Source organism: Geospiza fortis, unplaced genomic scaffold (genome assembly GCF_000277835.1).
Source record: "Geospiza fortis unplaced genomic scaffold, GeoFor_1.0 scaffold221, whole genome shotgun sequence".
NCBI lineage: Eukaryota > Metazoa > Chordata > Aves > Passeriformes > Thraupidae > Geospiza > Geospiza fortis.
In genome coordinates this window covers 2605757-2619583 of record NW_005054395.1, presented here as the reverse complement: position 1 = coordinate 2619583, position 13827 = coordinate 2605757, and the positions used below count along the sequence as shown (strand labels likewise).

Sequence of the window (13827 nt, the reverse complement as noted above, 5' to 3'; positions counted from 1 at the left end):
CCTGATGGATTCTCTTCAATGAAGTTGTTCAAGTGGGTTGGCAGAACTGGGGTGTGCTGTGCAATAGGCCTCAAATGATTATTGACTTCTTGTAACAGAGGTGGGGGGTGTTGCTCTGAAATCACAGCATCTACAGCAGGAGAATGTGGTCGGTGGGGAATGGGATTATTAAAAAAGGACTGGCTGGGGCCTGCCTGGAAAGCAGGGGAAAGCTGCGAAGGTGGTGGAGGCTGCTGATTCAAGTGATTATGCTGCTGAACTACCTGGCTCTGCTGGGGTGGCATTTGGTTGGGCTGTTCAGGCAAGTGATTTTGCTGTTGGCTTAAGAGGTTTTGCTGCTGCTGCTGCTGCTGCTGCAGAGGGTAGGGCTGCCTCGGGATCTGGGAGAGGTGCTGGAAGTGGCGGCTGGGAACTGCGAACTGGGAGTGGGGCGGAGGTGCAGGTGCAGCTGGCTGGGGGTGGGGTTGTCTTTGCGATGGAATTTAGCATTGGGGTAACCCACACTGGAACGGGACTCTGGGCTTCTCTGCTGAGGGGTTGCTTCTAAATCAACCTGCAAAAGGAGAGTAAAAAGTTTTGAGAATTTGCATTTAAAAATTTGAAATAAAGACATTTCGGTTTGACTAAATGAATGAATGACTAAACGTAATGATTAAGTTCATTAAGAGACAGTACGAAATAACAAACAAAAAAAAAATACCCAAACACCCAAAAAATAAACAAATTAACCAAACCAGATATCCAGACAAGGGAAACCCACCTGCTTGGATTCCAGAGGTTTCTTCTCAGGTGTTCGAATTTTATTGATTTCAGGTCCAGCAGTGTTTTCACTTTTACCTAAAAATATTTACAAAATTACTTCATTTCCATAGGAAAATTTTTTTTTTGGGATTTTTCTTCCCTCAGACACCAGAAAATTGACTTATCAGTAAGGCATTTACAGCACCACAGACATTTAGTATCATCTACCTAAATAACACTTTCCCTTTAATCTCTACACTTTGTTCATTAATAACCACTAAGTAGTTCTTCCAACTTAATTGCAAATAACATCAGCAGTACTGTGGAAGGGAGATGGAACAATTACACCCTCAACAGCCCTTCCCACCTCCCATTCCTTCTGAATCTCACAATATCCCAGTTATTCTATTTGTCATGGCAAATCCCAGGTTATTTCCCCCATCTGTGGATGCCTTGATTAGGGAGGAAAGGGCGAAGGACAGAAAGGATGGAGGAAGGAAAACCCTTTCCACGATCCCATTTCAAGCAGATACTCCCCCCAAAGCAGAGCAGCTTGCAGAGCCATCCCAAGCACTGACCATTTCGAGTTTGTTCGTGCTGCTCCTTGTCCTGGTGTGGGAGCTGCTGCTGTCCTATGCTAACGGGGGAGTGGTGGCCCAGGCCGTAGGGGATCGGGGACCCTCGCCCGTGTGCCTGTAACAGGTTCATGTTATATGCCATGGCTGCTTGGTGAGTAATGAGGCGAGGGTCGACTGCAAACCTACCCTGATACCCCGTCCATGGTACCTGTGTGGTAAACAAACACTAAAATTAAAATTTAAATTAAAAATTTAAAAAAAGGAGAGAGATGTGATCTGTTAAGGTACATTAAATTAAAGGCAGTGATAACAGGCATGCTGGTATTAGGTCAGTGACAAGAGTTTTTCAAGCACCAGATGACCTGACACACTTACACACAACTACAGCTGCTGCTGGGAGGGGAGAGCTCTAAGGGCAGGCAAAACAAGGGCACAGATCTTTGAGGAGAACCTTGGGCAAAAATTTTTCTATCAAAACCCATTCTTGTTTCAGTGGTTTCAAAATTCAGAGAGAAAAGACTGATTGACAAGTTGTAGTTTAATAAATTTCAGATTAAACCCTTCTCTATTAAATAGAAATGGTGAAATTCAAGCAAATCCAAAGCCCTTTCTCCTGGTAGCTACAAGACACTGGTCTGTGGCTCAGAGGGGACAAAGACAGGAGCCTCAAAGGTGAGGAGCAGACCTTGCAGCACCCAGTGCTGGGATTCTGGGTCACAGCAGGAGGGGCTGTGCACCCCTCTGCACCCCCAGGACACTCAGTGAAGCTCCCAGGACACTCAGGACACTCAGTGAAGCTCCCAGGACCATTGGTGGAACCCAGAGAGTGCCCACAGGGAATCACACTCCAAAGTGTCTGTGCTACAGGACACGTGTGCTGCAGAGCCAAAGCAAAATCCACCTCCTGAAAGCAGCTACAAAGTCAGGATTTTTTACAATGGATTCAAGTTTATTCCTGAAAGGAATGCTAAGGAAGGCAGCTCTGCATCAAATGAGTTCAAACTCGTCCTGTAGGGAATTTATTAAAAGAAGGGAAATCTATGAACAAGAGGAGAGTGCAGGGAGTCATCCCCAACACTGAGGATGCCAAAGCATCCTTCAGTGATGGCAGCACACACCTCCTCCAGCTTTTACCTTGGCTATGAAAACTGCATTAAACAAAGACATCATTTTATCTTCCACCAACATAAACACATTTTACTTCAGTCCCTGCTTCTTTCAAGTGTAACAACTTTCATCCAATCCTTTTTTAAAATTACTATTTGCCCTTGAAATGTGCACTTTGAACTTCAGCTTTAGGCTACTATTGCATCTGTACAACCCCAAATCGCCTCCAAGCTTCTTTTCAAAAGCAGCAGTCTCATTAGTACCTCAGTCCTCCCACTTAATTATTTAAAAATCCATCCTCAGGGAAGGTGAGTTCAAAATACTTGTTTTTATTACATTTCTTTTGATTGGAAACACATAAAAAATATATTAACCTTGGAACAATAAGACAGAGTTTTTAAATTACCTTGGTTTGATATTAATATAATGTGAGCAAGCATGACAAAGATACAGCTGCTGGCCTTCTCATTGCATTTAAATTTATCCATCAAATGCAGATTTCTAGTAAGCTTGGAAAAAGGAAAATTCCTTGGCCTAGCAAAGAAAACCAATTTACAGCTGCCAGCTGATCTAAGACACAAAACTGAAACTACAGCAAGTCCCCTGTTCAGCATCCATAACCCAAATTACAACAGAGGACTCATAATTATTGGGAAAAACCAAATTAGCTGTATTCCAACATTTAGCATTATGAATGGAATTAAAGACATCTGCATGTGTGGGTTCCACATCCTTGCCACGGTCCTCAGGAGCTGTGTACAACACACACATGCTACTCCACAAGCTTCTGCAGCCTTTGTTCTTTCCTTGCATTTTCCTCCTGGAATACATTGACTGTGAAGGGTAAAAATAAAGCAGAGACTGCTTCTTTAATGTGTGCAAATTTTGGTGGGACAGTTTTATTTGTAATCCAAAATTCCATGCATAAATGTAGCCTAAAAGACCTGCTTAGAGATCTTCATTCTGTTCCCAAATGTCATTAAGGGAAGGGATTGGAGAGGAAACTGGTTCACTATAAGGTTCTGGAAGGGAAAAACATCCCATTATGCTTATTTTTCTTATCACTTCACTTCAGACACCTTGCACTGCAGACATCCAAAACTTGTAATTTAGGCTGTGTGATGTCAATAAAGAGAAACAAACTTGGTGTGAATCACTGAGGTTGCTCCAATGATTAAGAACTGAACCAGGCAAATAATTCAGAGGCAGGTGTCTCAAGTCAGATGAGACAGATTCCACTGGTGTGCCTAAAACACACAAATTACATGAACATGAAATTGCTTTTAGCCTGCCTGGAGTTATTTGGGGGAGCAAAGCTTTCAGGTCTTTATTTTCTGGTTGTCCTCTGCACTGCCACTCCTAAAGCCAGCAAAGCCCAAGAGATTGGGAGTGCTGAAAAAAACCTGCAAGAAATTCACTATCTGATTTTGCCATACATTTATGTGCACACAATAACTGAGGTGGGGAGGGGGGAGAAACAGAAAATGAATTCTTACAGGCAAAGGCACAGACATGACCATGTTTCCTCCATAGACAGCAGGTACATATAGAATACTTGTCCCAGTGTGTGGATCTATCCTTTGAACAGGACTTGGAGATTTCCCCAGATTGGGGTGAGGTCCCAGAGGAGGAGGGGGAGGAGTATATGCTCGGATAGGATTTCCAATTAGAACAGAAGGATTGGGCTGAACTGAAAATAAAGATAAAAATAAAAGATATATACATACCAAAAAAAAGAAGATTTATACACAAAAAGAACATGACCATTTCTTTGTTTTTTCATCCTAACAGTATCTATTTTGATAAAGTAAGCATGCAACTCTCTAACAGCACAGGTCTGATACACCAAGAGAAAGCATTAATCAAATCCTGTATTCCATTTCAAAAATTTGAAGAGGCAGAAAACATGAGTTGAGATACAGAGAAACAGGTAGCTGGTAAGTGCATTAATGAAACAATGCCCCAAACCAATTAAATATGCTGACAGTCAGGGTGGCTGTAAGCACTGATCAAAAATTAAAATAACCCTCCTTTCTTTAGCAGGGAAGACAAGCTCTAAACTAATGCTTTTCCAAATTAATAACAAAATTATTCAGCTGTTGCATGCTGTCTTGCAAAGGTATGATCAGTAATATCTGGATGTATGACAGCACAATTTCACTTCAAAGTACCTCAGAAAGCAGTGCATGCAAAATAATGTCCAAACCCTTCTAGTGCAAATACCCTGGTACAGGGCTGTACATGATGAATTTCAAACACAGCTATTTTTTTTAAAGGCCAACAACTGTGTTTGTGCTAAAACTTAAAAATAAGTGCACACAACACCTATAAAGGGTGAGCCTTGGAAATACCAAATGTCCATTTAACAGTCTATGATCTTATTCCCACATGCAAACAACAAGTAAATGGCTTTCAAATAGAGAAGAGACCAGATTCTCAATGTATGTCACACTACTGTCAGCTTCAGTGGGCTCAGGAATTCCCCAGGAACTGCAGAGGCACTCACCAATTCCATCAGGTGGGAAATGGTCATTCTGGTTATGATGATGGACCTTGCCCTTTAAAGGAAAAAAAAAACAATAATAGTGATCTTTGCATTCTTAAACAAACCAAAGCTTTTCATTTCAAGTGAACATGATAATTAAACATAAAACAGGGCTTGAATGGAGTCAGCCCAATACTTTGTTCTTACACATTCAACCATCCAGTTCTACCACCTGCCTATGAATTCACAAAGGTGGACATAAAACACCACTAATTCAATTAACCAGTGGGTCATTACAACTCCCTCTGGGAAAATCCTCTCCAAGGCCTGTTTTCAGATGCAAAGAGATTTACAGCAGATATTTTGAGCTTCCTTTCTCACCATTTTATTTCCCACTGTCCTACATCTTTCAGGAGCAGCACCCAGCACCAATGTAATCCTCATTACTCCTCTGCCACGGCAGCTTCAGTGGAAGCAAAATCCATTTTCTGCTCCAGGCTCCAGCTCAAGAATGCTGGAGACAAAGGAGCTGCCCCCAGTTTTACTCAGATGCTCTCCCTGCCCCATCTCATTTATCAGCTTCTGGGCTGTGGCTCCTCTGTGACTGCTCCCCAAAAAGTGCAATACAGGAGAGTAAAGAACCCCACTGCTGGGGGTACTATCCTTCCTTGGTGAAACACTAGGAAAGGATTTTAACAGACCTGAGTTATCCCTTCTACTTTTCTCATGAGTTTGCAGCATCAACTAATTAGTTAATATTCATAAACTGTGAGCATGTATTCCATTGCCAGCATGCTCTCAAGTCCTTTGCAGCACAGAAATACTTTACTTAATCTGGACCTAAGTACGTTCAGAAATTTAAAATAAATCTAGAAACGCTTTGATGCTGCAAAACTTTTCTTGCCCAGGAGATAAGTCTAGGCAGTTTTCCAGCACTCTGAGCAAATTAGTCAGGCTACAAAGACAGGTTGTTTGACAATGTTGACTCATGCATAAACCAGATTAAAGAACTGGTCTCCAAATTTTCCTCTCATTTGAAAAATGAATTATGGAAAAATAAAATAATAATTGCTTTTCACTGCAGCACTTAAACAAAGGAAGCCTGTTTATTCAGCAGAGAAAGATTCAATCTAAAAACGTGGAGGAGCTGTAGCCTTAATCACTCATGGCCAGCACAGAGCATTTCTGTATCTGTTACAATGTCAGAGGCAAGCAGCATGTGCAGAGGTCTGACAAAGCTCTGCTCTAACCTGTCAGACCTGGATTTTATAGATGCCACATTTTTCAAACTGAAATACCACTTACTTACATAACTAAGAAAATAATGACCTCAGTTTGTAAGAGGAGCTGTCCTGCTCAACGGCAGCTTCAGTATGTCCCTGGATCAGATTGGTAAATAAAAGTCAACTGGGGCCACCAGGAAGCTGGCAAAGGGAGTTGCTGCCTTTCTTTTTTCTTTTTCTCCTCACAGTTTTGAAGGCTTTACCATTTCATAACAGTCTCTTATGAAACTCAATTGTTGTAATTTCTCAAAGATTTTCACACCAAGGTTCATGTCCCCACCCATCCCCAGGATACCTAAACCCACCCTAGAACTGATGGTGACTGACAACACTGGAGCACAAATACACTCAGTTTCCTCTAAAAACTGGCTCCACCTTTGGAATATAAAAATCCACATTACATAAAGGCTCTCAGAGGAAGCCCAGACCAAGATTTAGGTGAGTGCAGGCAGTTAACAGCCTTGTCATTCCTTGGATCCCCCTTCAGCCAACAAACAGGAGTAGAGGGAGTTCTCCAGAGATTTATCCTGACCTGTGATCCTCCCTGACTGCAGGAAATCTCTGGGGTGATGCTGCACCCTGATTTAAGTGCCTGAACCCAGACCAAAAGCTGGCAGGCAGCGAGTGGGAGGTAGGAAAGTTGTAAACTCAGAGCTTAATTCGCTGTATGTGAACTACCCCAAGGGAAACTCTGAATTCTGGAAATTTTCCCTTTCCACATCATCACCTTCAATAAAGGCTGTCCCCATGCAGCTCCAGCCCTCCTTCCACTGCCATGCCTGGCCAAGCCACAGGAACAGGGGACAAGGCACTCACAGCTCCATGCTGCCTGCTGGCCTCTCAGACAAGACTCAAACATTTTCCCTTCTTTAAAATCTAAACAGCAAAGGGTTTTTAATGCCCCTACATAAATCCAGGAGCAATTCTGCTGAATAAGAAGTGCTGCTTGTACAAAACCACTTTTCAGCACATGTGAAAGGCAAGCCCTGACTTGCACAATGTCCATAAACTCACCACAAAACACAACTGAAAACTGTTCTTAATTTTCTCTGCTACAAAATTTTCCCACCAGCATTAGGTTTTAATCCTTCATTTTTAATGTTAAATACTGTGCTTAGGATGTCTAAAATAAGCAAAACCAACCATCTGCATTTAAAACTTGAGCAAAGGGAAATGATCCCAGCTGTATTCTCAGAGTATTTGATTATTACCTCTGGTGTTACTGCACACACTCACTACCTATCAGTGGCATTCAGAGGGAAGATTTTATTTAGAATTGTGATACAGGTGGTTCAAACACTTCAGATCTTAAGATGAAAATAAAGTGTTGGCAGTTGGAACAGCACAAGGGCTTAGTTTACCAACAAACTAAAGCAAAATAAACAGAGCTGTCTACTTACAAGACTCTCACTTTCCCCAACACTCACTCCCCTTTTTTTCCTAAATGTACTATACCTGCATTTTCAAGTACTTTTTTTTTTTCATTTAGGAAATTATAAGCATTAATAATGACATTCTATTATTAAGGAAGATACTGAAGAGCTCATGAAAAATGAGAGTGCAGCAGTGGCTTTTAAAGACAATTCTGTAATTTCTGGTTTTCTGTAGGCCCAGTGTTTTGACACATGACTAGAAGCTTTAGAAATCTGGTGTTTGTTTCAGAAAGTAACGCATGCATCTTGATGAAGAAACCAAATGTTCTCCCTTACAAGCTCCCTTTTGGGAAGGACTGCCAAAGGGAAGGCTTTCCTCTTTGTATTAAAAAACCTGTCGTAAAAATTTCATTTCAATGATACAGCCTGGAACAAAAATGCAAAGCTATGGGAAATATGTGCAGTTCTTCCTTCCTGCACATTGAGTCCATCAGAAAGCTGACAACCTGCATTTCAGTTCTATCTCTAAACACAATTTAATTAAATTAATTAACAACCCAAATGATTTTGATATAAACTACAAAGAATTATTAAAACAGAATTCATTACTAATATATCACCCTCCAAGAAAGCTCTAAAATTTAGTGTTGTTCTTTATCATCCTAAGGAAGCTATGTATTTTCATCACTTCTTCACCTGCTCTTATAAAAAGAGCTGATGAAATTACCACTCAGAGGTAATTTTATCTTTCTGTCCTCTTGATGCTAATGAAATCTGGTCTTCTGAAGGACATTATCACTGAGCTAATCTATGCAATAAACCAGTTTACAACATATTTTTAATTACATCAAAAATTATCTTCCATAACTTAAGTCCTTGAATTTTAAATGCGATTTTTAGACCAAACCAAATCCCTTTTGGCCACTATTTAGTTGGCTTATTTTTACTCCTTGTTACTGTTTGTATCAACCTGTTGTTTCTTGGGGTACAGTCAGAGCACAGCTTGGGACAGGGACTGGCTCTTGCTCAGAGAGTTTAATCTGGTTTATCTAAATCCTCAATTTCCAGAGCTGAAGTTCTCCAGGGTCACTGCAAAACTGCCAATGAACAGGCCAGAGTGAGCCAAGGTGTGCTGCAGTAAGGAAACAAGGCTTGGACAACCCCAAGCTATATTGCTAAAAACTTTATGATAACACAAGTCTAGAGCTGAGGATCCCTCTGGAATTTGCATTCATATCTGATTGCACTGATGCAATTTTAAAACAAACAGCTTGTTCCATAAACCTTTCATGTTATTTCTGCAGATTCCCTCCCAGCTGCTGACAGAAGGCATCCCCAGAACTCTGTACCTTCGGAGGTGACTGCTGCTGCTTGCTGGGGTTGGCTGAGTGCTGGTGCCGCAGCGCTCGGGGGATGAACTCGGGGGCCAGGGGGTTCAACACGTAGGTTTTCTTTAACTCCAGAGCTTCCAGCTGAGCTTTGATCTGCTCAAAAGTGATGCCATGAAGACTTTCATTCTCGTGGCACAGGGCAATGAACCTTTCCCAGAATTTCCTATGGAAATGATTTTTACAAACAGTGAGGAAGGCTCAATGGCTGATATTAAAATGAAAACAGATTGAATGTAACTGTGGGACACTTTTATTGTTTGTGTGTGCTCATTTTACACACCAATCCATCCCCCCTGAGCCTGCTCCCTGCAGCTGAGCCCCACAGCACAGTGCAGAAGTCCCCAGGTATTCCAAATGCACACACAGCTCTGTCCATGGGCATCAGGTCACAGCCCTGCCTGGGTACCACGTTTGGTATTAATGCCATGGACAGCTCCAACTCAGAACTTCTTCCTAGAAAACCAAGAACAGCAAACTCCATGCTTAAGATTCTGGAATGTATGATTTAAGGCATTTATTGAAGCTCAAATAGTGACAGGAATTACACAGATTCTCAGTCCCAGAAGATGTCAAGAACATTCTCTGAATTTAGGCAGATCCTTCAGCGTAACAAATACCAAAGCTAACAAAAATCAAATACAAAGGGTTTTCAGATATGCCCTCAAAACCACTCTTGTGAAACACTTCAGAGGCATGTGAAAATTAGTATTTTGGGGAGTTTCTAGAGATTCTTTGAGATCCTCTAGTGGAAAACAAACAAAAGCATGAACTTTAGTGCGTGTCAGATTTTTCTATAACATACAGAAGTATTTTTGAGCTAGGAAAACAACCATCAGATGATGCATAACTTGTCTACGAAAATTCTGTTTCCAACTTTTTGGGGGATGGAGGGGTTTTTCAAACCATGTAATAAAAGAACATTCCTCCCTATCTTCTGCTTTCTCATGATATATCTTTCTACTGCTTTATAAAAGTCTTTTTTTTGTTAACATCCACAGCAGGATCTACACAAAATTTTACACTTATGATTTTTTTTCTTTTTTAACCTCAAAGGAACTTTTTGGGTGAAGTTACTGAAGCTTAGAAGTTATTTAATAAGGTTTGAAGATGTCACTTTAAAAAAAACCCAGCAAACCTGACTGAGCTGTCTCTTTCAAAAATATCAAGGGTAAAGGTGTGCTTGACTATAACTCCTGCTTGTTCACCCTTCAGTAATAAGGTCTGGCCTATCAGCAAGCTCTGTTCTTTCCCCAAAACCTGCAAAATGAGGGATTGCAGCACACTAATTGTACCAGCAGTGTCACATTCTGCTGAGTAGCTGACTTTGTGAGAAAGAACAAATGTCTGTCTTGCAAGAATGCTGTGCTGCCAGTGATGTTTTTAAGAATTCAGAATTGTTTTCCCTAAAAGCCCATTTCTGTTGTGATTTCACAGAGGCAAGAAATGCTCTTTTAAAATTCAGGATGCAAGTTGGCCCTTTTTCTGCATTTTGCTCTAAGGCAAATAGATCTTGCAAGGTTTTAAATGAGAATTAAAAACCAAAATTAAATGCATCACCGGGATGCTTTAATGATGGAATTCCCTCTGATTAATCAATTCAGTCACCAAACTTACTGCCAAGTACCCCAAATCCACTGAGACCCAACCACTTTTGCTGAGAATGCTGAGAATGCCCCAAGCAGTCTCTCTACACATGGAACACTTGTTCTGGGGTGGAAGAACAGAGAATAAAACCCTGCTGCCTCTGAGTGTGCTCGGGAGTTTAAAGGGGGTGTCTGCCAAAGCAGCTCTGTCTAGTCCAGCTGGAGCACACAGGAATGTAATGATTACCCTGGGCATACTTCACAAAGCTCTCTACAACGATCATTACAGTCCTGACTCATTTTGACAGGTATTAGAATATTTATAAAATTCAAGTACACTCTAAACTTTTTTGAGGTCTGTTTTTCCTAACGAAATGTCACTTCTTTCAGACTTCTCTACTCCTGTTGGACTAAAAAAGAAAAAAAGAACCATCTTCCCAGCAGCCTCCCTGAGCCCCTCCAGCACTATTTTCAAAGAGTGAATGTTCAATTATTCAGTGAAACAAGACAATGGTGTATTAAAGGGAAAGCTTGAGATACATCTTAATAAAGTTTCAGTGCTCCTTGTTTCTTAATTATCTTTCAGTTTTATAATTTGGAGCAGCTCTACATCTATAAACAGCTGCTGGTCTTCAAAATGCAAACCAAATCCTTAACTGCCAGAACTGTAATTTATTTACCACGCTGACAGCCTATATTTTTATTTTATTAAGTTTTTGCACACCCTATTTCAAATACTTTGAAGGAGCACTTGAGAGGCACAGGGGGTCCTTCTCACCAGCTCATTAAATAAACCACCCCTTGCCTAAAAAACCCACCCAGGTAAGGGAAAAGTGAATTAAACCCACAACAATTATTTCTCTGTCAGTAAGATGTTAGAAGCCATTTAAAGCAGATCACTGCATTCATGTACAGACACTCCTGACATGGCCCCAGCAGGGAAGTGGTGAAATTCAGGTTATATTTCATAAATACAGTAAACAAAGGTTTGAATTGCATTTGGCTTTTTCAACTGTGATCTTTCAAAACCACATCCCTTCTCAAGACAGCAGCAGAAGCACTGCTCAGGAAAGTAGAACACAACATAGATATAACGACTAACATGTATTTTTAGCTTTATTTTAATAATGTAATCAGTGCACTGTTTCCTCTCTTGGAGAATAAGCTGCAGGGTTTATCTCTGATCACCTCAAAATTTCAGCTCTTCCATCGAAAAAAACCCTTTGAAGAACAAGAACTTGGAACCTTTAACATATCATTAAGTGTTTACATATCTCAGCATTTTTCACATTTCTTCATTTAGGTCTATAAAATGTAAATCCACTCAAATCTTAACAAGTTTTTTCCTAGTGTCATGAAGACCTACCAAAACATAAATAATGTTTTTCGAGTTTTCTACCATCCTACGACTGCCATAACATTCAAATCACAATTTTAAACTCCAAATTATGCATTACCTTTATTTGTATATAAAATTGTAATGGGTATACAAAAAAACCCTACTAGAAAGTAAAATCAAGCATGTTCAATTGTTAAGTGAAAATTTGAGCAATTATAAATATATGAAAGGACAGTTTGTCCATGGCCAGGTGTAGGTATTTCACATTTTTCCTTGTTATATATGTTGACAACCCTCACTTTCCTAAATCCACCAGTCACAGATAAAGACATTTTCCAGTACCTTTAGCCCTGATTAACCAAGGAACATAGAGAAAGTACCTGCATCTTCCAATGGAACATAAAGCAATAGGATCTCCAACCACAGCTACTAAGGATTGTGCTCTTGTAATGGCAGTGTTGAGAAGTTTGTAATTAGACAGAAAACCATAATCCAAGTCTTCTGTTGAATCCTCCAGTAACTGCTCTTTCCTTTTAATTGGAGTTTGCTTATGTTTGCATGTGTGCCGTGTTCGTACTGTGCTGAGGAACAAAACTCTGAACTGTTTTCCTAAAATGAAACAAAAAACATCTCTGAGATAATTGTTGCTATTTCTGCTCCTACCACGGCCAGACCACTGCCCTTGCCAGCCAGATTTCACACCTAGATGTTCTGAACTCATAGCTACCCTTCACATGAAGAGCTTTATGCAAGAATAATAAGATTTAAAATTTTTAAAAGATGCACTATAAATAGCATATTCCATTACAAGAATATTTCCTCTTTAAAAAACTTACTTTTTCACCTTGATATTAATCACTCCTGAACTTTCTGAAATGTTAATTATCTTTACAGCATTGCCTATGAGTCAATAACAAATCTTGAATTTATTTATTCTACCTTAAAAATAAATTCTGGACATTCTTGATTCATATTTTTAAATTTCTCAAATGCATTAATATCCACCATGAAAAAACAGAGCAAACCACTCACTGTCACTCAGTTACTTTATCATCTGCCTTTGTTTATTACTGACTAGAAGTGCAACCTAGCAACAGGCTATGCCTACACAAAATCCTTGTTATCAATGTGATTTCAGGAAGAAACACCTAAATTTTTAGACTCCTTGCAGTTTATTCCACAGATGGAAAAGAAATCAGTAAAGATTCCACAGATGGAAAAGATAATCAGTAAAACATTTTGAGGCTAAAGCTCTGTTCCATTCGTATTTGGAACTCTAAAACCAATCAGGTTGTTAAAAACGTTAAAATTCTGTTAAAAACCTATTGGTTTCCACAATTTTTACTCAACTTATTTTTTTAAGCAAGGCTGAACTTAATTCTGAGAAAAGAAAAAGATATCTTTTTGAGAAAAGATAAATCTCACATCCACTGAGATAAATGAGATCAATCTCACATCTCACATCCACGAGTTTACGCTCAATGCTGGAGCAACATCTGTACCACAGCTCTCCTTTTGCTCCCACGGCTTTAGGGTAATTTTAGCAAACTCCAGGGTAATTTAATGAAGTTATTATAGCAGCAGACACATTTCCCCTTGGCCAGGCCCGTGCTCACCCTGCACGTTGAGCACCCTCTCCACGCTGACGTCGGACAGGCGCTTCTTGCGCAGCTCGGCGCGGATGCGGAACACCTGGTCAGCGTACGGGGTCACCACCCCGATGCTGCCATCGTCCAGCTTGCCCCAGGCCACTGGCCACTTCCTCCTCAGCTCCTCCACACGCTCCACCACTTCAAACACCTGGGGAAAAAGGCAGGATTCTTAAAAGTTGTGTCCCACTGAGCAGCGCTCTTTGATATGGAAAGGGAATTTGAGCTTTAAGGCTTTGAAACACTGACATGACACAGTGTTGCACAAGCAATGATACTGCTGCATCCTACAGGGGTA

General features: G+C 40.5%; 1 protein-coding gene across 1 annotated transcript in view; it reads right to left on the bottom strand.

The window, feature by feature from the left end:
• Positions 1–13827, bottom strand: part of HELZ (helicase with zinc finger) — a 69927-nt gene that overhangs the window by 11074 nt on the left and 45026 nt on the right. The window contains 9 exon segments of the mRNA XM_031060931.1: positions 1–445; positions 448–553; positions 761–837; positions 1320–1527; positions 3923–4116; positions 4933–4984; positions 8917–9121; positions 12261–12489; positions 13497–13680. The exon segment at positions 1–445 is cut by the window's left edge and continues 26 nt beyond it. Of these exon segments, the coding sequence (XP_030916791.1) occupies positions 1–445; positions 448–553; positions 761–837; positions 1320–1527; positions 3923–4116; positions 4933–4984; positions 8917–9121; positions 12261–12489; positions 13497–13680 (1700 nt within the window).